The following is a 27,655-nucleotide window of genomic DNA, read 5'->3' as shown; positions in this document are numbered from 1 at the left end:
TATAGACATGGATATTTTCAAAAATCATAAGTAAGTTTGGTCACCTTGAGTGGTACTGACAAGTGAAATTTTGGGCTCTTGCTGGATAGGATTTTTACTTTATGGCACCTGGATCACACCTCTGCCATGAATCCATGAATGAAGAGTGCTCTATAAATAAAATCAATTATTATTGTTGTTATTGTTATTGTTGTTAATAATAATAATAATAATAATAATAATAATAATAATAATAATAATAATAATAATAATAATAATAATAATAATAATAATAATAATAATATTATTATTATTATTATTATTATTATAATTCTCTTTTACTTTGAAAGGTCTGGGCGGAAGTGCGTCCATAGCTCCGTGTGACTTGTCACGGGGGGGGGGCAGCAATGGCGGCTATGACTACTAGAGGAAGGAGCCCGAAGAGCCTGAAACTCCAGTCGTAGCGGCTCCGCGGGGGGACCAGTCTCCGGCTGAACACCGACCCTAGCCCCGCAGCGGCCCCGGGGGAACCAGCCCTGCAGCGCCTGGAGGCGGTTGCCGGTGACAACGTGGAGGCGGACGCGCCTCCGACCTGCTAGTGCCCGGTAGCCTTTAGCGCGGCTCCCGCCCCGAACTAGTCCGTAAAGTGACCTAAACTGTGCGGGGAGCGGCCCCCAGCAGCCCCCCGGGGGAGAGCATGGAGAGCCTCACGCTGAGCGACGTGGAGCAGAAGTATTACTCCGAGCTGTTCGTGTACTGCGACACGGACAACACCAAGAAAGTGGCGTCCAACGGGAGGGTGCTGGAGCTGTTCCGGGCGGCCCAGCTGCCCAGCGAGACGGTGCTGCAGGTGAGAGCCCCGGCCGGGGGCCAGGGGCCCCCTAGAGCCCCACCACAACACTCCTAACCCGTGCATGTGGGGGGAAAACACATACAAACACAACAGTGCAGGGATCAGACCCAGTCAGCTGGCTGGTTCCGCTGGGGAGCAGAGACACACCTTCCAGTCCAGATATCAGAACCACTCAAGGTGACTAAACCTGATTATCATTGTTGAAAATATCTACAGGACTGTCTCAGAAAATTTGAATATTGTGATTTTCTGTAATGCAATTACAAAAACAAAAATGTCATACATTCTGGATTCATTACAAATCAACTGAAATATTGCAAGCCTTTTATTATTTTAATATTGCTGATCATGGTTTACAGCTTAAGAAAACTCAAATATCCTATCTAAAAAAAATAGAATATTCTGGGAATCTTAATCTTAACCTGTAAACCATAATCAGCAATATTAAAATAATAAAAGGCTTGCAATATTTCAGTTGATTTGTAATGAATCCAGAATGTATGACATTTTTGTTTTTTTAATTGCATTACAGAAAATAAAGAACTTTATCACAATATTAAAATTTTCTGAGACAGTCCTGTATATCTATAGATCAGGGGTCTCCAACCCTGGTCCTGGAGAGCACCTATCCAGCATGTTTTAGATATTTCCCTGCTTCAGCACACCATGATATGGGAAGCTGTGTCAACAACAGAACTGTTCAGACCTTAATGGCGAGTTAATGACGACCATTGATTAGAATCAGCTGTGTTCATGCAGGGAGACACCTAAAACATGCTGGATAGGTGGATCCAGGACCAGGGTTGGAGACCCCTGCTGTAGATGATATTCTGGTATGATGACCCTTCCTGAGTGGCAGCTGGATCATAGTTATCAGCAGTACTCGAGTTGTAAAAAAAAGAAATCAGGGGTGATGGTGGATTTTATCATATGGGGACAGATAATTTGTGCTGATTACAAATAATATAATATATTACAAATTATAGCAGTGACCAAAACACCTGCAGAAATACTGCAGGAATGACATAGCAGCAGTTAAATGCAGCCTTCTGTAAGCTTTAAATATCCACTGGGCTTACATCAAATACATCAAAACACAACAATAAAAAACAGTTTTCTGAACTTATCAATATGATTCTGTCCTTCACAGGATAAGTAAAATGGATCACTGCAAAAACTCAAAATCTTAACAAGAATATTTGTCTTATTTCTAGTTAAAATGTCTCATTTTAGTAAAAAAAATCTCATTACACTTAAAACAAGACTCATCACTGGAAAAAACAATTTTCACCTGTTTCAAGTAGATTTTCACTTGAAATAAGTAGAAAAATCTGCCAGTGGAACAAGATTTTTTTGCTTGTAGTAAGAAGATAAATCTTGTTCCACTGGCAGATTTTCCTACTTATTTCAAGTGAAAATTGTCAAATAAGTTATTTTTCTGGTGATGACTCTAAATGTTGAAATAGCAGTAAAACCACATTCATTGATGAAATGAAATAAGGGATGAAAAGTTGGGATGGCCGTTTTACAGGGGGGATGCCCCCCCCCTCAACTCGAGTACTGGTTATAAGCTCATAAAGTTCAGAAAATTACATTTTAGATGCTGGTGCATATCCTGGTTTAGACTCATGTACAGGATATCTTTCAATGTTTCACAATATTGTCTTTGGTATCATTTGAAGCTTTCATTCAAGCTGAGATGTGAATCTTTCTGACCAACATAGGCCACTGCAGCTTTTTAAACTATAAACAACACACATTTTTACACAATTTTCGCCTAAATGATATACTATCTTTTAGCCCTGTGTCATCTAAGAACAACGGAGACACAAAATACAAAAACTGGAATACTCACAGGACCATAAGGATTCAGGAAATGTATCACATCTTAGCTTGAATGAATGCTTTAAAGGTCCCCTTTAAAATGATACCAAAACAATATTGTGAAACATTGACAGATATCCTGTACATGAGTCTAAACCGGGATATGCACCAGCATCTAAAATGTAATTTTCTGAAGGGGGTGGGTAACTTCATGAGCTGATTACTATGATCCAGCTGCTGCCACTCAGGAAGGGTTATCATACAAAAATATCATCTACAGACATGGATCTTTTCAAAAACTATAAGCAAGTTTAGTCACCTTGAGTGGTGCTGACAAGTGAAATTTTGGGCTCTGGCCCATGGACTATTCCTCTGGATAGTGTTTATCATGCTGGCCCCAGGCAAACTCTGTTAAACACACCGGAAACGTCACCCTGACCGGGATCTAAACTCACGCAGGATGAGCCTTTCCCATCCTCGTGCTGTGCAGCCATTGCATGTAAAGCCCATTGTGCTCCCTGTGCTTCACATCACTGCCCACCTTTTCCTGCCTGTTTCTTTCCTCCTCCAACATCTGCCTTTCTGCTGCTGGGGCGTTTGGAGCTGACATGGTGGAAATCACAGGCCTAATGTCACAGTGGGCTTTATTTGACACACGCTGACATGTTTCAGCTCTCTGAAACAGACTTTATGGGTTAATCCCCCCCAAAAATACTGTTGCGTTTATTCCTATGGCCATATCCTCCTGAGACCCCACCTCTTGTTTGGTGTGCATGTTTAATTACTAGTTGCTATTTGGGCTTATTGGGACTTGATTACTATAATAACGAAGCGTCATTTTGACATGATGTCGTTGTCCATATATTGGAGATTTTACCATAATTAAATATTATGGAATAGACAAAACAAAATGTGATATTCATGCATGTGGATGCCAAGTCTTAGGTTTTAAACAAATTGCAACATAAATTACCATACATTACATGAAAATTGATGTCTATCAGAGTAAACTTAAAAGCAAGGCAGATTCCTGACCTGCAGAGTTAATCTTAATCAATCTTTGTGTGGTTGTATATGCTGGCAGGGTGTGTGTGATTAATCTAAACTCTGTTGGAAATCCTGTTAGACATTGCACCCATCATACATGTCTTTTGTGGCGTGTATTTTAAACAATCAAATAATTTAATGGTGTCTCTGAATGCTGTGGGGATAATTTCAAGGCAATTGAGACACCACCCGTTCTGTTAGCTCACCATTTCACAACACTGCATTTCTATCTGCAACCAAATTAATAATTCTGCTGGACACACACAGATTGATTGTGACTTCAGCTGCTATCTACATACTCTCTGAATGACAAGTCATGCCAGACAGACAGAGAGAGAGAATAGTCACTTTCCCCTTTGTCATTAGTGTGACCTCTTGTCACAGCTGAAACAGCATCTTGTAGTTTCACGTCTGATGGTTCCGTCTTAGGTGCACTCTCAGTCACTTACAGAGGCACGAGCAGCCGGTTAAACTGCGGAAGCCCATTCTTGTGACTCCAGGTCTCTCGGAAGGCCAATATTTTCAGCTATGTGAGCCAGCATCCTTTTCAAGGTCAACAAAGGGAACTGTGTGGTGGAAGAATCGGGTAGCATTGTAAAACTGTACTTTGAAAATCTACACTGAGCTCTGTGTTGGCCCGTGAGACGCTACAGTGTCGTGTTGTAACAGGCTGAGAAAAGTGACTGGTGCTTTGTATGCTCAGTTTCAGATTAAGTCCTTTGTCAGCAAGAGAGGGATCAGTCAGCTGTGGTGGGCTGTTGGTGGGGCGGCTCAGACTGGACTCACACTTGAGGGGTTGTATGAACGTGAGGAAGATGAAGTGCATTGCTCCTATTCATCCACAGGTTGCAGTTGTACTTCTATTCATCTAATCATACTGTGTGAGTTGAATTTCATGGCTGTTTTTAGTTGCCCAATCTTCCATTTTGCACAAAGCCTCCTGCAGAGGATGTAATGCACGGCTTCATGTGTGATCATCGGGCTCATAACTGCCGAGACCAAATGCTAGTTTGACTAAAAGGGAGTACAACATGTCAAGTGTTTACAGGGTTGTATTTAAGCATGTATATACTCACTAATATTCTCTTCTTAAAGCAAGTCATTAGTAATAGTTTTGTGTTTGTCATTGTCTTATTCCTTGGGTGTTGACTTTTCCAGGGCGTGGATTGTCAAAGGAAAGTCCAGCTCTGTTCTTCCAGATGAATACAATGTTTCTGACTGTTTGTCCCCGTCCTTGTGTGGGTGTTTTAGATCACAGAGCTATGCGGAGCCACTCGGCTGGGTCACTTCGGCCGGAGCCAGTTCTACATCGCCCTAAAGCTGATCGCCGTGGCCCAGGCCGGGCTGCCTCTGAGGGTGGAGAGCCTCAACTCGGGTGAGTCTCAAACTTCAATTTAGAGTTAATCACTGCCTGCTACCTCTTTCTCTGTCATAATATATTTTTCTTGGGTGTGTTGTATGATGATAATCCTGTGCTCTTTGAAAAGTACTTCAGGACACTTTTTTTCCCTGTTCGTCTTACTAAAAGAATGCTTTAACTCCTACGCTATTACACATTTAAATTAGTCTCTTCCTCATCAATATGGATGTGGATATCGTTTGATGAATAAGGATACCTTCTGACCTCTTAAAATTAGTCTGCTTAGAGTAGGTTTGCAAAGGTGTACAAAGTTTCAGGGATATTTCCTAAAACTTTCCAGAATGTTATTTGTTTAGCACTTTTCATATACAACTCAAAGTGCTTTAAAGGACTAAATCAACAAAAATGATGCATCGCATCACAGTATTAAGCGAGCTACCACCTGAATTGTCATAGCCATTAGCTAAATTAAAAACAAAAAGAAGAAAAATCTTGTCTTTACTTAACCTTGCATGTTTGATAAACTGTCATCAGTCACTGTCAGTGAAGTATTTTTCCAGTTCAAATCGCACATCTATTCAAAGTCAGTTGAAATCACAGGATGTGTTCTTGCTCCGTCCATTTTGATGATGCGTCAAGTGGAGACTTGTATAGACGTCATGTAGCAAAGTATCCCAGAATGCATTTTCTACAACAAGTAGAAGTAATGGAGGTGGAGGCGTAAAGGAGCAAGTTACAGCTTTGTTGTTGTGTAGTGGAATGTAGTTTAAGATGTTTTCTTGCAAGAGTGTAGTTTTTCTCATGTCAGATTAATTTTTATTTAGATAAACCTGTTTGAAAATTAACAGTACGGTATTCATAATAGTTTCAATTCAAAAGGATAAGACCATTAAAAAAAAAACAAACATGTAATATAAAGTAAATGTTATAAACACTTCAACAAAGCAGCCCATGGTCCTTTTGAGTATTGGTGATATTTTGCCCCCCCCCCCCTGTTAAACTGTAGACTTTTCTTTTTAAGTATGAGTTAGTATGAGTTAGTGTTCCAGCTGAGCTGTGAAACCATCAACTACATTTCTGCTGTTGCAACAGCTGAAAAGCCTAACCCGGGTTTCTCGCTCTCTAAAGTACGTTCTCCTGTGGTTTACTTACCAAGCTACCAGTATGCAGTACGCTTGGTGTAGTTGCTATTCAGAAATGGCAAATAGAATGGTATTAATTAGCTTACACAAGTTTGCTGGCTACCAAGATACTATAATAATTTTTTAACTAAACTTTAAAACCATGGGTAAAATATAAGATATATTTAAGATTATTTTACACTTTACAGACCACGATAGGAGATATTTCTGACACGGCTGTGACCATCTGCCGAGACCCTTTTTAAAGACACAAAATTACTGAGAGCTACTGCCACACAGAATACCTCTTTCAGGTTAAAAAAAGTGTTATTCATTTGAATTGAAGGTCTTGACCTCAAATGATTTGGGTGCAGTAGTCCTCGTGTCATGGGTGTCATTTTGTTTTGAAAAGTGCTCCTTACAGTAAACGTAAGCAAAAGTGCATTTTCAAAAGTGCTGGGGACAATGACTTATGCTCCCGTGTGCACGTTTTGTCATGGTGCTGTATACATTGGAATATTTCATGTTTTTTAAAAGCAGTGTCATGTAGGACTAAGCAATAAAAAGTTCAGGTTGATTTCCCAGGAATCTCTGGGAAAAAAATGCATCTTGCGTGTACCAAAACTGAAAAGTTCAGAGGCAGAAGTGTAAATTGTACTGACTTGAAGAATAACGGCCCAAATACAGTGCTTAAAAGAAGTTATTTTTATTCTTTGACAGTGTGTGCAATTATTTTTTTAAAGCAAGCCTCGTTGCTTTACATAATTTTATAAAGAATAGCACAATAAGTATCAATTACAGATCCGGAGTTTGTTTAAAATAATCTGAAACTGTGAAAAACTGATGTACACGGCGTCACCCAGGTCATGGTAACTCAAAGGCTTGAAAGAAGGCTACTGGACTTTCTTTTTTTGTTCTTGCAGACGTTTCACCTTCTGTCATGAACATTTTCTCAGTTTAATTGACAGTCATATGAAAACTTACACATCTAAAACTCTTGGACCTGCACATAATCTTCAGTCAGATGTCCACACATCCTCTCCAACTCAGTTGTCGTCTCTTTTTGTTCTTTAAATCAGTCAGTCAGTTTTTTAATAAACAAAGTATCACCACACTCCACCAACTCCGTCAAGTCCACTTTGTTCTCATTGTGAGACCCGATGACATTTATGTGCTGCTGTTTGCATCTTATGATTCCGTTTAAAATAATTTTCTCTCTTTATGACATAATAATCATTACATTCTCATTTATATTAAAGTTGAAAAGACTATGAAACTTCCTCAGCAAGTCAGTCAGACCTTCTCCAACCAGGCATTCGGAGATGCGATCTAAACCGTCCTCCTCACCAGACCCAATGAGGATTCTGAGTTGTGCTGCAAGCTGGCATATGATTGGCTTGGAAAACCCAACCTGAAACGCGTACATTTCCAGTGATTCAGAATGGCTGAAAAAAGCGGCTCTCTCTCGAGTATTTAAGAAATGAAAGGAACGAGATGTCACAAGCTGATCGTTCCTTAAAAGCGATCACACCGTCCAGATCAGATCGTTCACTAACGGTGGAGCTGCGTCCCCAGCTTTATCGACGCCTGTGTTTGGTGTTATGAAATAGCATTTTTTTAGGAATCATTTCTCATTAATCCCATTAATTCCTATGAATTTCCTTTTAATTTTGCTGGAATGTATCAAACTTTGAATATTCACTGAATTTTTCACCCCTAGATGGTGAACCTTCAAATCTGGCTTATTCTAATGAAACGAAAGAGCACAGTGAGTTAAAAAATACACATTATTATGTTTGTTTATTAGGAGACATTATCCATTCTGATATTTAAGGTGTGACTTGAATCAACAATGAAACAAAAGTAGATTTAACAGTTTGCTGCAAGTACTGCAGCTTTTGAAGGCAACATTTTTCCTTTTTTTCTTTCACTAATGTTACTTCTCTCAGAAAACATAAAAGTGATGTCACATTCAAACACTGAACTTTGCAACATGCTATCATGATTTTATAATTTGTTAAATGTATCAGTGAATGCAGAAGGCACTTCAATCAGATTTTTTTTTTTGTTTTCTGCCTTTTCTGATAATCCTGTCATTACATTACTTTTAAATGATTCTTCAGTGATCGTCTCAAGTTTTATGTATCTGCTTTATGTTGTCTGTATCACAGATCTTTTAAATGCATTTGTGGGTTTATATGGTCAATCTTGCTCTTTTTAATTACGGTATACATTCTTATTCCTTGGTTCTTGTTTTTGACTTTTTTTTATGATTGCACTGATTTATTTATTTTTTTAATTTATTTATTTTTTCCAGACTGCATGCAAATCAGAGGAAACACAGATATTCTTCAGTGTCAGAATTAAAATGTCAGTGTTTTGTTTCTCTTAATGTTCATGTCCAATGTGGTGGAAACAAACCCAACAAATATCTCATGCCAGTAGTAAGTTGAACAGATCAGTGTGTGTTTGAGGAAGCAGCTATGTTCCAAATGAATGCTGACACTGTTCCCATTTTACAGCTGTCACTCTTTTTACAAGCCATAATACTATCAGCTGACTGTAACAAATGTATGACTCGGCTCTTGGTATTCTTGGAAATGGGGAGCATCAATGACTGGGGTAGATGGAGAAACTGATACTGATAATATTGGACGTTGTGGCTCCTGAATGACACTGAAATACATTTCTGTTTGGCCAGTCAAGGATCTGCCACTGCCCAGGTTTGTCGTTGGCAAGAATGAGGCAGAAGCCAGACACGCTGCCCTGTACCAGGATGCAGACGGCCAGGGCTTGTACCCGGCCCCCGGCGCTGCAGTTATACCCCGACCCCCAGGCAGGGGTCTCCCCAACAAGAAAGCCCCCCCCTCTTCCTCGTCACTTCCTGCCCACGAAGTCATCCAGCAGGCGCCCAGCGTAGAAGCACAGGTTAGTGATCTTTCCATGACATTTCGCTGATTTAACTACTGTTGTTCTGCACTTATCCCATTTGTCTGTGACCCTTCAGCTTACTTGATTATCAAAAGGATCATGCCACTCTTTCTTTACACTTATCTTACAACAGCCGAGCCCTGCAGTTGCGACAGAGACGTTGCTAGCCTACTACTTCCTGTGTTTTTTTTTTTTTTTTTTTCTTTTACATGTTTTATTACTTCTTTCAAATTACTACTTTCTGTCTCTTGACATGTCAAGACCTGCTACTCTCATATTCTTTTAGTTTTATCATTTTTTCGGATGTAAAATGTTTGTTTACTGATACCTTGAAGATCCCAGGTGTCTGATGATGCAGATAAGATTCCTTTGAAGCATCTTTTTATTGACTTTGTCATGGTTCACGTGTTTTTTGTTAAAGATTGAAATCTTGTTACGAGGTAGGATCTGAAAGCTCACACTTCAAAGCCTTGATAAGGCAGTAGCAGCTATACTTTTAGGATCTTAAAGCTTGATCGATTTGCTTTGTTTGATGATAGCACATATACTTGTTTTTATTAAATATAATTTTCTTCCATTCACATTTTTGACTAACGTTTGGTTTTATGAGCGTGCTTGTGTTTGCATGTGTTTCCAGCCGGAGCCGACGTCCCCGGTTGTTTCTCCTCACCAGTCTCCCCCCACCTCTCCTCCCTCCTGGAGGAAACACAAGCGGCAACATAGCGGAGGAAACGCAGACAGACAACCAGTAGTTCCTGGCACTGGAGCGGTGTGGACACAGTTCAGAGAACCGCAAACGGGTAACGGCTACTCATCCACTTCAGTCATTTAGAGGGAAAGAAAACAAACCTTTTGAAACCAGGACAGTATTGTCAATGTCATTTTATTCCCTTCTGGAAAACGGTATGAAACAAAAGTTACTGAAAGTGTTAAAGTCATTGCCTCTGTCCTTTTTGTTGACCTGATGGGGCGTTACTTTTCATAATGAGACACATCAGGTATCAAAGGGTTTTTTTTTTCCTTTCATTTAACTAAAGATGAAGTAGTCAATAAATGAATAATCAGTTAGTAAATTGGTTTGAAGATTTCAAGGGAAAAATCGATGGTTGAACGTTTGGTTGGACAAAATGAAACCACTCAAGACAACGCAAAGTTTTTCTCTCATTTCTTTTATTGACCAAAAGTCACTGATAAAACCAACATGAATTAATTGCGAGGACAGGCAGTTGGATGGTGGGGAATGCAAAAACAAGTGGATGTATAGTATACATCTCCAGTGAAACAAAAAAGACGAATGGATTTAATTAATAGCTACTCGCTGCGACTTTAGTGAGAAATTGTTGGAGGGGAAAAAGGCGCATTAGTTGATGTTACACTACTTTGCTGTGTTTGCAGCATGTGCATATCTCCAGCATGTGCAGATAAAGGCTGCGGTTAGGAAGGGGAACAAAGTTGATGTCACATGATTAGCAACTGCTTCTATTAGCAAGAAATGCGGTTGATATGTTTAAAAAAAAATAATAGTGAATAAAAAAGGAAGTAAGATGTTACAACATACTTTGGTGTGTTTTTTTTCCTCCAGGTCCAGTGAGCGGTGATGGCATGTGGCCGTCCCACTCGCCGCCTCCTGCTGGTCAGGAAAGTTGGGTCAGTTTTACAGCGGACACCCCGCCCTCCAGCACGCTCCCAACGATGCACCCCTCGTCAGTCCAGGTGGGGCAGAACACCTCATCACTCTCGCTTATTTAACTTCTTGTTTTGGAATAAAACCCCCTGATCTTTTATTCAAACTTAATTAAGTTGTATGTTTTAGGACAATAAAAACTGTTAAAAATAATTGGGGACCCCCCCACCTCAAAATCAGACACAAGGCTGCATTAGTCCTTCACTTTCTGCAGACACGAGGGCAGAAGTGACACAGTGACACAGAAGCGACGACGGCTATAAGTGACACAGCTCAGTATGTTTGGAGAAGGATTTAGCACGTGGTTTTCACAGGCTCTGTTTAGCCCGGTGAATGTCATCTTTTTTCCTCAGATGAAATGTCACCATCAGATGCTGCAGAGATAAAACATGAGCTATGCCAACCACAGTAGTTTAAAACAACAGTCAGCGTTTCATCAGTGCATCATTTCTGCCAGCGCTGCTCAATTGAAAATCAGATACTTGTGTGACACACGCAGAACCGAGGCCTCTGTACCCAGCACCCGTATTTAAGAAGACTTTATTCCTATTTTTAATCTTTTCTTAAAAATCATTAAAGCTAAATGCACACTTCAAGTTGCATCGTTACTTCTATGAAACACTTTTAGGTTTATTTCCACTTATTTATCAAGAAAGTGTTTTTACATTTGATGGAGAAAAAAAAAAAGTTTCAGTTCAAAGTCCAGGCGTAGATCTGCATAAATATTTTTTTTCCCTATAGGAAAGCACAACGATACGAACCGTGGCCTCAGCTGCCACAACCAATGAGATCCAGCGACAGTCCGGTAGCTATGACGATCCCTGGAAAATCACAGATGAGCAGAGACAGTATTACATCAACCAGTTCAAAACCATCCAGCCCGACCTCTCTGGCTTCATACCTGGTAGGAAAACGCAAACATGCTCCCACAAACCGGCCCTCCAGTGAAAACATGGCTTCATTTAACCATTTCCTCTCTGTGCATGTTTGATCCAGGTTCAGCAGCAAAAGAGTTCTTCACCAAATCAAAGCTACCGATTTTAGAGTTGTCACATATTTGGTGAGTCATGCATGAGGTGTTTTTATTTCTCAGTTAGTGTTACTGCTGGTTTGTCAGCCATGAGAGGTGATGTAGATGTCTGAACCATCAGTTCTACAGCTTTGTAGACTAATTGACTCATTTATCTGCAGTCATGATATGTAGGACTATTAAAGGAGACGCATTAAAACCTTTGTGCAAAGGTTGTCAGTTTCCTGAGATCCTAATGAAATATTTGTGACCTGTTTTGGTTAAAGTATCACAGAAATGCAGTAGAGCAGCTTCCCTTTCAACCATGTCATTACAGCACCGTTTATCCCCCACTTTTATGGGTTGTACCTCTTTTGAAATCTATTAAAGCTTCATACTACACGTATCTGAGGTAAAACAAATGCATCATACTGGATATCTGCATTGATATAAATCTGAGTAACCCACGTAATTCCCCTCTGATCTCGGTCTGTGATTTCACAATATCCTGCATAATCTGAATTGATCAGTGAAGGAAAAAAGTTGAGTGAGGGGGCCTGAACTTGACATGGTGGTTTTGTTTTGGACTTTCTAAGATTATAGCTACTACAAACACTAAAATGAATGGTGTCGGCCACAAAAAGTGTTTTAAAAAAAAATAAATATATATATATATATATATTTTATCTCATTCTATATTCCATAGTATGGCCTTTTTGAACTGAAAGACTCAGAAGCTGGAAACCTTGAAGTTTGTTCAATTTTAGACTTATCAATCTGTTTGTCTGGGAACCTTACTGGTATGTTTAAAGTTTTAGCAGTTTTGCAGCTCAGAATGTTCCTCTAAAAGCTTGAACGAGGTTCTGTTACATTTACATCCCTGCCTGAGCTTTGCTGGTGTTGAGTCACTCTTGTTTTCTCGGCCGGTATTACTTTGTTGAGTCTCCTGAGCTAGTTTCATCATTGTTGATACTGGAGCTAGAGCTGAAAAGCGATACACAGCTGATGCAAGAGACTACTGATACAGGAGTCCAGGGTTACTGTGGCTAACACATGCCAATAGTTATGAGAACTGGATGGTGAATCCTAAAATGCAGATTGATGCGGCCCTGTTTTATTGTAAACCGCAGTGTGTAATGAATAGAGACTAGACATCACAGAAAGTGAGACAACTCCCTCACTAAAGTCTCGGTGTTGAAGTTCCAGTTGACATTATGACGCTGTGAAATGTTTGCTTGCAGGGAGCTGTCAGACTTTGATAAAGACGGAGCCCTGACCCTGGACGAGTTCTGCGCGGCCTTTCACCTGGTCGTGGCCAGGAAGAACGGCTACGACCTCCCCGAGAAGCTGCCGGAGAGCCTGATGCCAAAACTGATTGACCTGGACGACTCGGCAGGTACACAGACTCACCGTTTTTCTCTGCTGCTGCATCTGAACTTTTCAACAACACACTTCACTTAACCAGTGAGTCAACGGCAGGAGTTAGAGGGTTAGTTGATGCAGGTCTGTGATTCACAGAGCTTTATAATCTGTTGCCCTGTTCATGTGAGTGGGAAAGAAGAGTACCTCCTCTTTGAAATCTGAAGTTAAACCATTAAAAAATCATTTACAAGTTGATTATTATTAGGGGTGTAACAATATATCGTGCCACGAAATTTCGCGATACAAAAACGTCACGAAACGTGTCGTGGAGGTGACAAACTGTATCGCGATATTATGTTATTAATATTAATCTATTGTGTTGACTAGTAACGCACATCCGACCACACGTGCCGACCGCGGCTCGACCCGCGGACCAAAATCTTCCTCCGCTCAGAAAAAACTAGTACCGTTTTGCGGTCCCGATCACGGACTTTTAGGGTTTTGAGCTCTGAACCTTTAAGTCTGGTGTAGAGTTAAGCCTTACCTTATTAAATTAAACCTTTTTCGGGTCGGGAAAACTTCTTCAGAGTTCCAGTGTACTTTAATGTCCCTCAACAGTGTAGGATTTTAGAACGTCCACACAGCAGCTAGTGCCGTACTGTGGCGTATCACTCCGCCCAATCTAAAACAGACTAAACACTACAGATAAACTGATTATAGTCCCTGATTTACATCAGAATATAAAGAATACATAATATATAAAATAATGAACCCTGAATTACCAAAATAACCTTCTTAACAAAAATAAATCTCCTCTTACACTTATAAGGTGAGCATGAATCAATCTTTTTTATGATGTAAAATTGTATGTATTTATTTACTTTTATTTATTTACTTAATTTTAGTTGTTACATTTCTGGAAAAAAGTAAAATCATACATGAGAGAAACTATTCAGTTTGTGTCTAAATATTTTTACTTGTATGAAACTGAAGATGCATAATGCAAACCTGACATTTACTTTTAGTTCAGTTTGTGGAAAATGGTTGGCCCGGCTTTCTCTTTAAAACTTAAACAGTTATAAAGCATTACAAACTGTAACAATAAGGCAAACGCACAGTATTGTTTTGTATTTTGTGTCTTTCAAATAAAATAACATTTTTTCCAGTCATATGTTCCTCATTCAAGGTTGTTAAAAAAATACTGCTATAATATCGTATCGTTATCGTGACCTCAATATCATGTATCGTACCGTATCGTGAGATTAGTGTATCGTTACACCCCTAATTATTATGTAAAAAGGTACATTTCTTTATCTAGTTTCCAGGATGTTTCTAACCTTTGGCTCATCTTTTTGTTTGAAATGTTCAGAAGTCCCAGAGACGGCCGCTGATGTTGTGTACTCGTCATCGCCGGTGGAGGTCACCCCCAGCAAGTCTCCCTCCATGCCTTCACTAAACCAGGCGTGGCCAGAGATGAACCAGAGCAACGAGGTTCCAGCATAAACACTTAACTGCGTCTCATTTTCACACATACTTTAAGCTCTTTGCCTTGTTATTTTTCTTTTTGCTTTTGCTTTGTTTGCATTTGATTCATCTTAATTGATTACTTAGGCGTCCTTGGTTGAAATCAGTTTTTCTTTTTCTTAATCCATTAGTCATAATTCTATTATCACCCTCTTCTTCATCATCAAACATAATGACTGATAACACCACGCCTGCTGATGTACCGCGTCACGCGGCGACGGCTGATTGAATCACATCAGCGTTAAGGCTGATCCTGATGATGTAAATGTGTGATGTCACTGCACTGGCTGACTGACATGTTTTTTTTCTCACTGTCTGTCTGTCTCCTGCAGCAGTGGGAGACGTTTAGCGAGCGCTCCTCCAGCTCACAAACTCTGACCCAATTTGACTCTAACATTGCACCAGCTGACCCTGTAAGTCAATCACTTAGTACGCATGGTTTCACCATTAATGGACGGATATTAACCCTCTCTGGATCTCTGCCAGATCTCTGTCTCTTTCTTTGTCACTTCCTCTGGGCATGATGTTCTTTCAGACTGTATTTCAGCGCATCAGCGGCCACTGCGTGATGTGATTTGGCTGGCTGAGCTTCTATTTGACATCACCTTTGTTTCCACAGTGACATCCACTAGTTACAAGTGTATTTGTAGAGATATCTTTTCTTTTACACGTGCTATGAGTTTTGCTTAAATACATTTGTGTCCAGTTTCATCCAGGTGTTGAGATGCTATATGACATGTGTTTCTCATCACTCAGGAAGATTTATTTTATAATTTAACATCTTTAATCTGGACACAGAAACTACATTGATTACATAATTTAATCTTTAAATCATCTGGTAACCTAATTGTCATTCCAAGATTGATATCAAAACACATATAGTTACTTGCTGAAGTTTAAAACATTTTCATGCTGACTGGACTTGCTTCCTCAGGACTGTTTAGGTGTGGTTTGGGTTTGTTAACGGAGCAAAGACGCCAAAAACAAAAACCCAACAAATACTGTTGCACCAAACGTTTTTGCTAATTGAAACAGGTAAAATTATTAAAATTAAATAAATAAAAAAAATCACTCTCAAAATAACCAAAAACTAGAGATGCACCGATCAGGATTTTGAGGGCCGATCACCGATCTCAAAAACCAGTATCGGCCGATCCCGATTTTGCCGATCACTGATCACAGGGTGAAATGCATAAATTCGTCAATATTGTTGTCTCATGTACACGACACTGACATTGTATTATTAGCTATAAAAATTAGGAGATTAGGTGTAAGACTCGGTTTACAAAGTATAAGTGTAGTTTAGTAGCTTCAGCTTTCCTGTGGTAATAATTATGTACAAGATGTGAAGCAACACAGACAACAGCAGACATGTCACTTTCTAAAACTTGATACAAGTTGCAAACTATAAACCTTAGTTTTCCAGTGGAAAGAGGAATTCAATCTTAAAATAAAAATTAATTATGAATTATTAAGCTTTGTGAAAGCTTTAGCGGTAGCATCAGCCGCGTGTGAGGAAACTCGTGAGTGAAGCAAAACTCTTCACACTAGAACTCCACATGTCACTCCTGAAGCGACTGTCGTCCTGCATGAGGCTTTGGACTGTAAATAGTCTGGTAAAACTCCGACAGGATTTCATCAGTGAAATATTTACGACGCGGCAGCGCGCACCACGGATCCAAGTAGCTAACGTGTTTAAACCTGATATCTTCTACAACATGAAGCGGCTGATGAGCAAAGCATATGAATTCATTACCTTACGATGTAGTTCTTTATTTTTCTTCCTGTCGTTTATAAGTCTCTGTTACAGCTGAGTTAGTGCCGTTGTTGCGCGCTCTCCTTTTTTTTCTCTGCCTTAGCAGCAGCCAACTTTGAAAACTCAATATAGTCCGTGTGAAGAACTTTCAAATATCTTATCAGCTTGGTTGTGTTGAATTTCTTTTGTAACATTCCTCCTCATGGTATCTCCTTTGGACACACTTTGCAAACTGCAAATTTGTTGTCCTTTTTTCAGACATTGTAAAACTCCTGCACCGGCGAGGCCGACGCCTCCTCAGGACAGCTCGGTCTGAGGTGCGGGAACGCACGCGCGGGCGGCGGTTTTTGTTGTAAACGTCATCAGATCGGCCGCTCTGAATTGTTATTTTCCGATCTCCGATCAATACCGATAGGGCCATTATCGGCCCGATCCCGATCAGGGGCCGATCGATCGGTGCATCTCTACCAAAAACCATTAGCTTATTTATTTATTCTTACAGAAATTGCTTGCTAAAATATGTGCACTTTAAGTTACGTGGCGTTACATAAGACATGCGGGACAATTTTGAGAAGTTCAGAATTTCTAATACACTCATAATGAGCAAGAAAATACTCAAATTGTTAATGTATAAAGAATTACGGTAAATTTAGTGGTTGAACTAAAAAATAAATAAAAAAATCTTGAAATGGCGTGACATATTTTGAGGACGAGGAAGTGAACTGGTCCAACTGTCCGTGGCTTTGCATGTAGACGAATATGAGGAGCTGAGACGGTATGAAAAATGCTCCAATTGTTCACTGGAGGGTCTCGTCAAAGTGTCAATGATGATGTGATTTTGGGCCAAATGTCTCCTTCCACTAAGCAGCTGCTCCTTGCATATTCACTTGTTTTCCTGTGCGTCTGTCTGTCCTTCAGGACACAGCCATTGTTCACCCCGTTCCCATCCGGATGACTCCCAGTAAGATCCACATGCAGGAGATGGAGCTGAAGAGGACTGGAAGTGGTGAGACTGGTTCAGAAGTTAGACGCAACAGTCCTGTTAGATAAACAGTGGTATTTCTAGATTAGCACAGCTGCAGATGTTCTCACAGACGATTCAGATCTTTTTCTTTTTTTTTTTTTTTTTAAATGAGAAGCATTTAAAAAAAAACAACCCAAAAAACTCTTGTTTGAACAACGTGCACGTTTGGTGTGAAAACCTCCAGACGTGACGGTACAGAAGTGCCTCTAAATACTGGACCTCGCTGAGTTTGCAATGTGGGAAACCTAATGACAACCTCGGAGGTGCTTGAGATCAGTAAACAGACACATCATTAAACACTTACCACACAGTGGTTTCTTTCCGTAAACGTACCCTGGAAATATCTCGTATTCAAGGTTATGAGTAGTTGCTGCAGCTGCTGCTGGAGCAATGTGGGTTGGGGGTAATGGTGATACGAACACTTCATTATCAATGTTTGCTTTTGCTTCTGAGAATTAACTGCGGTAAATTCAACTTTTTTTTTTTTTTTTAACCCCCCTTAATCACCAGACCAAAATCACCCAACCAGCCCCCTGCTGGTGAAACCTCCAGACCTGTCTGAAGAGGACAAACTCACCGCGTCCATGAAGTTTGTAGCTGCCAACGCTGTGGGTGAGTCCAAGATGGGAAAACTAGTGAAGTTTCTTAAGTGAAAGTACCAAACAGCAATGCTGAAAATATTTATACAAGTCTATATCCGTCCATGAAAATTCCTGTTTTAATAAAAGTAACTAAGTGCTGTTACTTTTATTTTTTTAACCTTAAAACTTTTTAACTTTTCTTTTTTTTTTTTTTAAACGATTGTTCTGGTGTCCAAATTATATAAAACCCCTGAAAACCTCCAACAGGAAGAACAGCAGCCTTTTAAGGAACATCCTTCTTAATTTATCATCAACCTTGTGCTGTATGAAAACAGCAAATACTGTTCGAGATAAAAATTTAAAGGCAACATTGACAAATGGCTTAAATTTGACCTTAAACTAGTTCACATTGAGCCTTTATTCTCCAGGCTATAAGAAAAGCTAAGTAAACCTTCAGTAAACAGTCTTGTTTCTGTAGTTTGGGAGTTGAAGTCACTGAGTTGCGTAGTTTTGGGATTTCTGGTGTTGATGGGCATTTTTGTTTTCATTCTTTTGGGGGAAGGCGACGGTTACAGCAGTTCAGACTCCTTTACCTCAGACCAGGAGCCGATCACCCGACAAAGGTCAGTCCTTTTCTCTTCTTACACTTGGACATTAGAGGTTTTTAATAAAGTTATTTAGAATAAATATTGTGTCTCTCATCAGTACTAACTCATTCATACTTGTGTACCTGAAGTGAAGCAGGATTAACTTGTGTTAACTGTGTTCAGGTCTGAGTCGGGGACGCCTCCAGAGGCCCTGAAGGTGGTGGCTCCACCGCCGCCACCGCCCCGGCCCCACGCCTCCCACTCTCGGTCCTCGTCTCTGGACATGAACCGCACTTTCGCTGCAACATCCACCCCAGGACAACCGCAGCCTTCTACAAATGCTTTCCCTCCTGCAGTGCCTCCTCGACCGCTACCCACACAAGTAATTAGAAAAAAAAGGAAGAAGAAAAAAGTGATCTGAATTAGATGAGCTTTACCTGCTCACAGGTTGTTTTTTTGCTCCGTAGACGTCGGCCCCCGTCGCCGGACACCGGGCCGAGGCGGAGGGCGCCCCCGGAGGCGGAGCGGCGCTCACCACCACCTCCCCCCAGCAGATCCCCCAGCAGCCCAACTTCGCTGACTTTAGCCATTTCCAGGCCTTCGCTGTCCCCGAGCAGCCGTCCAGCCTGCCAGAGGTGGACAAACACAGCGAGGCGGGACAGGTGGGCTACCTGGAACCAGCAATCTGGCACCATTTTAGTCTCTCGGTGCATATCAATGTTTACCCCAAAAAACACCAATCCCGTACTACATGTTTAAGTTTGCCAGTTGAATTTTTGTCGGATGTTCTCTAGAAAAAAGTTGCTGCATGTCATCTTTTGATGCATGTTGGGCAAAGGAACCATTCTCTGTAGTATCCATACATAATCTCTGGCCAGGATTTTTGTAAAAAGTGGGTAAAGTCATTTCTGAAAGAGAAGTACGTATATGAAAAGAAAAAAGAGGGAGCAAACTTTTCTGGGCCGAATTGAGGCACAGTGGCAAGTAACATTATTGAGACACACTAAGTCTGCAGAGACTTCTAAAATCTTTAGCTTTGTACTCATTACATTATAGATACATGGTCAATAAGAGGTCCACTATTATATCTATTTACTTTAATTTAATCTTACAAAAACATTGTAGAGTGGACTGTATGTGGAGCTGAAGTCTGTCTCAGCTGTCTTTAAGCAAGACGCAGGAGCATTTCTTTTTAATGTCAAATAGTTGTGTGTGTTAACAGACTGTGTTCACTTCTGTCATTTTGTAGATGTTAGATTCAATTCAATTCAATTCAATTTTATTTATATAGCGTCTAATACAACAGAGTTGTCTCTAGACGCTTTACAGAGACCCATACCCAGAACATGACCCCCGAGCAGATATTACATAAACAATGGCAGGTAAAAAACTCCCCTAGTGGGAGAAAAACCTTAAGCCAAACAGTGGCAAGGAAAAACTCCCCTTTAGGAGGGAAGAAACCTTGAGCAGGACCAGGCTCATCAGGGGGGACCCTCCTGCCGAGGGCCAGACTGGTGGGTCAGGGACGGCAACAGCACAGCAGGCAGGTGGAAGCAGCAACGGGATGACCGGGGGTGGGGACCGCAGGCCAGCACACAGCTCCCGAAGCTCCGGCCCAATCAGCAAGTCCCAGGTTGGGGTGCAGGGTCAGGAAAAGACTTGTGCTCCGTAATGCAAGCTACAAGCCACCCACGGCCACCTGCAGGACAAAAGAGAGAAAAGGGAGGAGAAGGGGGGGGCAGCAACGGGATGACCAGGGGTGGGGACCGCAGGCCAGCACACAGCTCCCGAAGCTCCGGCCCAATCAGCAAGTCCCAGGTTGGGGTGCAGGGTCAGGGAAAGACTTGTGCTCCGTAATGCAAGCTACAAGCCACCCACGACCACCTGCAGGTTCCGGTGTCCGGCAAAGGATGCTGCAACATGGACAAAAGAGAGAAAAGGGAGGAGAAGGGGGGGCCAGCACAAGAAACTACAGGAGCGACTCTGACACACTAAAGTTTACACTACCTAGAGATTTACCAACACCAGCTAGAGGTTTACTAAACACTAACTATAGGCTTTACTAAACAGAAAGGTTTTAAGTTTAGTTTTAAAGGTGGAGGTGGAGTCAGCCTCCTTAACCCAGATTGGAAGTTGGTTCCAAAGTAATGGTGCCTGATAGCAGAACGCCCGCCCTCCAAATCTACATTTAGATACTCTAGGAACTACGAGTAAACCTGCACTCTGAGAACGGAGAGCTCTGACAGGAACATAAGGCACTATCAGGTCTTGCAAATAATGCGGAGCTAAGCCGTTTTGGGCTTTATACGCAAGTAATAAAATTTTAAATTGGATTCTGAATTTTACGGGTAACCAATGGAGCGACGCTAACACTGGAGAGACGTGGTCTCTCCTGCTAATTCCTGTCAGTACTCGTGCTGCTGCATTTTGGATCAGCTGGAGCCTATTCAGCAAATTACTTGGACATCCTGCTAACAACACATTACAGTAATCTAGTCTAGAAGATACAAACGCATGAACTAGTTTTTCTGCATCACTCTGTGAGAGGATTTTCCTAATCTTTGCAATATTACGGAGATGGAAAAAGGCTATTTTACAAACCTGATTGACATATGGTTTAAACGACAAATCCTGATCGAAAATAACACCAAGATTTCTCACAGTTGCACTGGAAGCCATCGCAACACCATCTAATCCCTTCCTAAGATGCTCTGGACCAAGAATGATAACCTCTGTTTTATCTGAATTTAGAAGCAGGAAATTTCTGGACATCCAGTCCTTGATGTCCCTAAGACATGCCTGAAGTTTAACTAACGGTTCTGTTTCATCCGGCTTCATAGACAAATAGAGCTGCGTATCATCAGCATAACAATGAAAGTGTATGCCGTGATTCTGGATTATACTTCCCAACGGCTGCATGTATAAACTGAACAAGATTGGCCCTAGCACTGAACCCTGCGGAACACCATAACAGACCCTTGACTGTTCTGAAGAAACCTCATGTACATGAACAAACTGGAACCTGTCAGATAGATATGATTTAAACCAACATAGAGCTGTCCCTTTAATCCCAACAACATGCTCTAACCTGTGCAGTAAAATGCCATGATCTATAGTGTCAAAAGCAGCACTGAGGTCCAGTAGAACCAGTATGGACACTAATCCCTTATCTGAGGCCATAAGGAGGTCATTCGTGACTCGAACAAGTGCTGTCTCTGTGCTATGATGCATTCTGAACCCTGACTGAAAGACTTCAAACAGATCATTTCTATACAAATAGTCACATAACTGGCTTGAAACTGCCTTTTCCAGAATTTTAGACACAAATGGAAGGTTGGAAATTGGTCTATAATTAGCTAAGGTGTCTGGGTCAAGAGAAGGTTTTTTAAGTAAAGGTTTAATTACTGCGACTTTGAAAACCTGTGGTACATATCCTAAACTTAGGGATAGGTTAATTTGGTCCAGTATTGTCGTACCAATAAGAGAAAAAACATGTTTGAATAGACGAGTCGGGATGGGGTCTAACATACATGTGGTTGACTTAGCTCTATTAACGAGTGAAGTCAGCTCAGGGAGGTCTATAGGATCAAAACAGTCTAGAGACAAGTCAGAGCCTAGGGAAGTCGCTAAAGCTGAAGAAACACCTACAACCGGCTGGTTGATTTCTTCTCTAATTCTCGCGATTTTACTGTTGAAGAAGCCCATAAAGTCCTCACTACTGAGAGCTGCAGGAATGCACGGCTCAACAGAGTTGTGACTCTTTGTCAGCCTGGCTACAGTGCTGAACAGAAAACGTGGGTTACTTTTGTTATCCTCTATCAGCGTTGAATAATAAGCTGTTCTGGCTTTGCGAATGGCTTTTTTATATACTATTAGAATATCTTTCCATTCACGATGAGAGTCTACAGACCTACAAGAGTACCACTTCCTTTCCATTTTACGCACGTTTTGTTTCAACATGCGGATATCTGAATTGTACCAGGGAGTTAAGCTCCTGTGGCTAGAAACCCTCCTTTTCAAAGGAGCAACTTCATCTAAAGCTGAATGCAACAAATCAGCAGTGTTACTAGCAAGGAAATCAACATCTGCAGAGGTAGAACCCAGGTCACTGGCCTCGACTACATCACTATTTCGCACTGTCGTAAGATAAGCAATGGCCTCCCTAAATTTAACAATAACTTCATCAGACAAACATCTGCTAAAATAATACCTCCTATTTTGCACTTCAACATCAACAAAATTAAATTCAAACGTTATTAAGTAATGGTCGGATAAAAGGGAGTTTACAGGTGACACCAACAGACCATCAGTTTCAACACCGTAGGTGAGAACGAGATCGAGAGTATGATTAAAACAGTGCGTCGGTTTATCCACTTTTTGTGAGATACCCATTGATTCTAGAAGAGAATCGAAGGCTAATTTAAGATTATCGCTTTCAACATCCATATGAATGTTAAAATCACCCACTATGATGAATTTATCTGTGCTGATCAATAATCCAGAAAGGAAATCTGAAAATTCAGACAAAAACTCCAGATACGCACCAGCAGGGGGCCGGTACACTACCACTAACACAACTGGCTTCTCTGATTTCCGGCTCGGAAATTTCAGACCAAGCATGAGGCTTTCAAATGTATTATAGTTGCACTTGGGTTCAATTTTTGTTTGGAGACCGGAGTTATAAATTGATAAACATTAGTGTTTTCTTGTGTTTCTTGTTTTAGCAGGCGGAGAAGACATCAGAGGGCGCCGCCCCTTTAAGAACAGTCAAAAGTGATGGTCCAGCAGACGACCGAGCGCCGGCTACAGTCAACTCTGTACGTCAACGTCTTTGTGATGTACACTTTACCACATCCTCTAACCATCAATACAGTTCAAAGTGCACGTTGTTACCCTGCACGACAACAAAATATAAGCGACTGATTTATGCCAGTCAGGCTTTTCCTTTAGTTCAGTGTTGTTGTTTTCTTCCCATCAGGCAAAGGGCTCGTCGGGACCTCTGGCTCCTCCACCAAAACCTGTTCGTCGGCGGTTGAAATCTGAAGACGAGTTACGACCAGAAGACGAGCAGCCCGGTCCGCAGAAATCCAGTGTTATAGCTGCTGTCCTCGCCACGCAGCCCTCCATCCCCAGGTGGGGAGCCACTTATGTTAAGCTGGGAATACACTGTGCGATATTTTAAATCGTTTGATTCAGCCCCATCTCACACTGCACGACTAGATCGCGGAGTTCAAAAGTTCACAGCCCACGATTTATGGTCTCACACTGTAAGATGCTCAGATGCTCCGTCTGCTCACACTATACGATCATAATCCTCCCGTCGGACCTCTGTGTACTGGAACTCGAGGCCGGTTTTGGGGCAGGGGTGGGCTGTGTCCACCCAAACGTGTGTCCTGCCCACCTGATCAAAGGTTATGGGGATCCTTTATTTTTTTATAATTAAATTTTTGTATATATATATAAAAAAAATCCCAAAATATCTGTACCGTTTCTGATTGGGTGGGCACTGCGCATCATTTTTAGACACAACAATGAACGCATACCGCAAAAGTTGTGTCTCGGTGGAGGGACCCGAAGTCCCAGCAAAATGAGCACTTTTTTGTGTTTTGAACAGCACAGAGCGCACACCTCACGATTTGTGATCGGGAGCTCGTCGTGAGGTGTTAATCTCTCGTCGTTACCCCATGTATATTGCACGAGGCACGAGCAACGATTGGGTCGAAATCCGTCCCGATCCAAAAAATAGTCGCACGACTGGAAAATCATCTCAAAACGAGCCGATAATCGCACAGTGTATGCCGGCTTTAGGGGGAAACTTCTCGGTGCACTTCAGCAAGTAGGGAAAAGAAGTTGTATCTATTTAGTAAAAAGTCTTATGTTTTCAGGTCAGTCGGAAAGGACAAAAAGGCAATTCAAGCCTCGATCAGAAGAAACAAAGAAACAAACACAGTGTTGGCGCGGCTTAACAGTGAACTACAGCAGCAGCTGAAGGTAAGAGAGGCATCATTTACTCTGTGATGGGAGGAAGAAACTCACCTCGTGGCTCTCACCCTGCTCACGCCTGCTCTTGTTTTCCAGGACCTGCTTGAAGAGAGGATATCCCTAGAAGTCCAGCTGGAGCAGCTCAGACCCTTCTCCCACCTTTAACCAGCGCGTGGAGCAAAGCTCCCACCCTTCCTCCACTCCTCCTCCCGCCCTTCCTCCCAGCTTTCCCCCGGCAGTGCCGTCCTACCGCAGGCCGTTCCGTTAAAACTCTCACGCTCAATCCCACCGACCGACTGGAAACCAGAAGAACCCGAGAGCACAGTTCTACCAACCAATGGGAGAAAATTAGCACGTTTCTGGCACTTTTCAGTTTCTCTCTCTCTCTCTCTCTCTTTCTCTTTCTTTCTCTGTCTCTGTCTCTCTCTTGCTCTCTCTTAAGGGAGGTGAAGGTGAGGATGACGTTAACTGAGAAACGGTTAGGAGCGCCGGACAAGACGGTCCAAGTTTGTTTGTGAAGACAAACGTCAGACAAAACATTACTTTCTGAGTGACTGAAGAAGAAATGTAGAGTGTATTTTTTGGTTTCTGCGTGACTCCGTGTGTACTTGTAATCCTGTTCAGTGATTTTAATCGGAGGCTAGCGCCAGTGTGTCTGACTGCCACACCAAACTCCTATTAAAAATCTGCTCATTTTAGTCAAACAGTTTGTTTTCTTTCTGTTCATAAGTGCCTGAAGTACAGAAGTGGACTCACTTTTTAGCTAAGACCAACACAAAGTCTGGAAGTGGAGGAAAACTGTGAGCCTGGTTGTCTGAATTTGGAAAACTAACACGCATCTCTAAATTTCACAAATGAATGCGTTTGGTCTGACGTTGAAAAGTTAAACCAGCTACTTGGAGTTTTAGACAGCGCTGATTGCTAAAACTTCTTTTTAGGGGGAAAAAAGTTGATTATTTCCCAAACCTCGGAGGAATTGGCAAACTAATACGCATAGTATTCAGAACTAGGGGGAAAAATCAGCAGTTATCCTCAAAAATGATGTTGAAGGTACTAGTTTTTAAAAGTATTCCATCACAAACCACAACGAGGGAGTTTGGCTTCTCGGTGAAACACACTGGGCTGCTTCCAGACAGGACTTTAGTGTGTTTATGTGTTTGTTTGTGAGGCCTTTTAATGGCTCAATCATCACGGTGAAAGCTTTTTTTTCTTTTTCTTTGGACTCATCCTGTGACATGAATTCAGCCCTTCCTCCTACTGCCTCTTTAAGTCTGCATATGTAAATGCACGAGTGCGTGCGGGGTTGGTGGCGCGATGCAGCGCCTGAAAGTGCTGCGTCTTCTGTTTTTCTTCGTGTTACAGTGTTTGGAGGATTGACGTGACTGAATGGTTTAACTCTTATGCCAAATGACTGAGTTCTCACTGCTCTTTCACCTCGACTTGAGCTTTTTTTTTTGTTTTTTGTTTTTTTCCTTCCTGCAGGCTGTTCCTGATAAAGTTTCCAACTTAACTGCAGCTCAACATTTCAGCTCAGTTTTTAAACTTCTCGCGCTGCAGTTACTGTCCTTCTTTTTAACTTCACCTGTTTTAGGGAAAGCATCTGATGGAAACAGATGGCCACTTGAAGAGTTTTGAGAATTTCCCGCAGCCTGCACGGCTGCCGAAGGCGGCGTTTATGAAGTATCGCGTCGCTGGTCTGGGGGAGAAGTTTTCCTGCGATTTCTCTTTTTTTTTTTGCGAACACGTGTGCACAGATCTAAACTGATGGTGCAGGAAGAGTTAATGTCTAAAACCAACAAACAAAATAGCTGTTTTCCAATCAGGCAATCAGAATTATGCAAGTAGAGGCGACCCATCTCCACAGACCAACTCTGCATTGGCTGTTTGTACTATGATAGTAGCAACTGTGTGAGCAGTATCCTTTGGTTTTTGTATCATAGATCTTCCAAAACTTCATCTACTGTATGTTTGAGAGTCATTTTGCCTTGTTTTGTTTTGGTACTGGTGAGTATCAGTCAGCTCCCCTTCCCTCCTCCTGGCTCCAGAGGGACGTGAGGGGGAGGACGGGGGGGAGGGGGGGTGTCCTGAGATCTCCAAGAAGTGACCCTTGGTGGAGATGAAGCCCAACAATGGAGCAGTCAACAGAAGGGGAGACTTGAATGACTCACTGCACTTTGAACTGACCCCCCCCCCCCCCCCGCGCCATCCTCTCACTGTCGTCATCTCATCTACTCGCTGTGTTCCGCTGTCTATTTTTCACCTGCTTTTATTCTTGTCTTTCACATGTATTTAAGAAAAGATGCTTTAAGAAGAAAAAAACAAACCACTCAAGTTTTCTTTCTTCAGTCAGAAGTGTGTCCTGTTTTTTTTTTTTTTTTTTTTTTTTTTTTTTTGAGTAGCTGTTTCATCCTTGTGTGTTTTTGAGCAATCATCAGACTTCTTCTTCTAAAGCCTTACTTCCCCGACTGCTGTTGAGGTTTCCAGGGAGGCTGACTGACCTCTCTTCTTTGTCGCATCAAGACTTTTTTTAATTTTTGATTTTGATTTTTTTTTTTTTTTTTTTTTTTTTCCACCTTCTGCTTCTGAGGGCGATAGTGTACTCGTGTGTATGTGTGCGTGTGTGTGACGCTGTTTCCAGAACTGGAAGTGATGCCATTTAAAACCCAATTAAACACCTTCAAATGGGATTGTTTAATGTTTGCTAGCACAACATCTCCCTCCTCACCCCCCTCCCCCCAAAAAAGCAATCCAAGCAAGCAGATGCAATCAGTCATTGACGAAGACTTTGATGGGATTTTGAATGCTATTTGCTCCCAGATGTGTGCTGTATATTGTACAAGATATACACTTTTGGACTCATATGTAAATTTGCATTAATTGCTGACTAACAGCGAAAAGATTATTCTATTTAATTCCTTCTCTCCTGGCTGTGGGATCCTAGATGTTTAACTGCATGGATGTACTGTATCTCTGCAGAGTTAATTAGCAGCTGTGTGATTTTTACACAAAAATAAAAAAGACAGTATTTTAA

General features: G+C 41.4%; 2 protein-coding genes across 7 annotated transcripts in view; one reads left to right on the top strand and one right to left on the bottom strand.

Annotated features, from left to right (window-relative positions):
• Nucleotides 1–16,155, bottom strand: part of abracl (ABRA C-terminal like) — a 29,474-nt gene extending 13,319 nt beyond the window's left edge. Inside the window, exon 1 of the mRNA XM_061707013.1 lies at nt 16,152–16,155. The gene's annotated coding sequence lies outside the window, so the exon portion shown is untranslated. The remainder of the gene's footprint in view (nt 1–16,151) is intronic.
• reps1 (RALBP1 associated Eps domain containing 1) lies at nt 370–27,655 on the top strand. Of its 6 annotated transcripts, none has more exons than XM_061707007.1 (20): nt 370–829; nt 4,955–5,078; nt 7,905–7,952; nt 8,886–9,112; nt 9,753–9,915; nt 10,698–10,828; nt 11,541–11,703; nt 11,796–11,859; nt 13,050–13,204; nt 14,540–14,661; nt 15,027–15,107; nt 17,369–17,456; nt 17,985–18,086; nt 18,618–18,678; nt 18,826–19,024; nt 19,110–19,304; nt 23,370–23,459; nt 23,621–23,775; nt 24,528–24,633; nt 24,721–27,655. In XM_061707007.1, the coding sequence occupies exons 1-20, from the start codon at nt 677–679 to the stop codon at nt 24,787–24,789; spliced, it is 2,496 nt and encodes an 831-aa protein (XP_061562991.1). In that variant the 5' UTR covers nt 370–676; the 3' UTR covers nt 24,790–27,655. The 6 variants fall into 6 exon arrangements, with proteins under 6 accessions (XP_061562991.1, XP_061562990.1, XP_061562993.1 ...); XM_061707006.1 differs by having other exon boundaries at nt 23,367–23,459; XM_061707009.1 differs by lacking the exon at nt 7,905–7,952.

The sequence above is a fragment of the Cololabis saira genome, chromosome 18 (assembly GCF_033807715.1).
Source record: "Cololabis saira isolate AMF1-May2022 chromosome 18, fColSai1.1, whole genome shotgun sequence".
NCBI classification, from domain to species: domain Eukaryota; kingdom Metazoa; phylum Chordata; class Actinopteri; order Beloniformes; family Belonidae; genus Cololabis; species Cololabis saira.
This window is presented reverse-complemented; position numbering and strand designations above follow the sequence as displayed.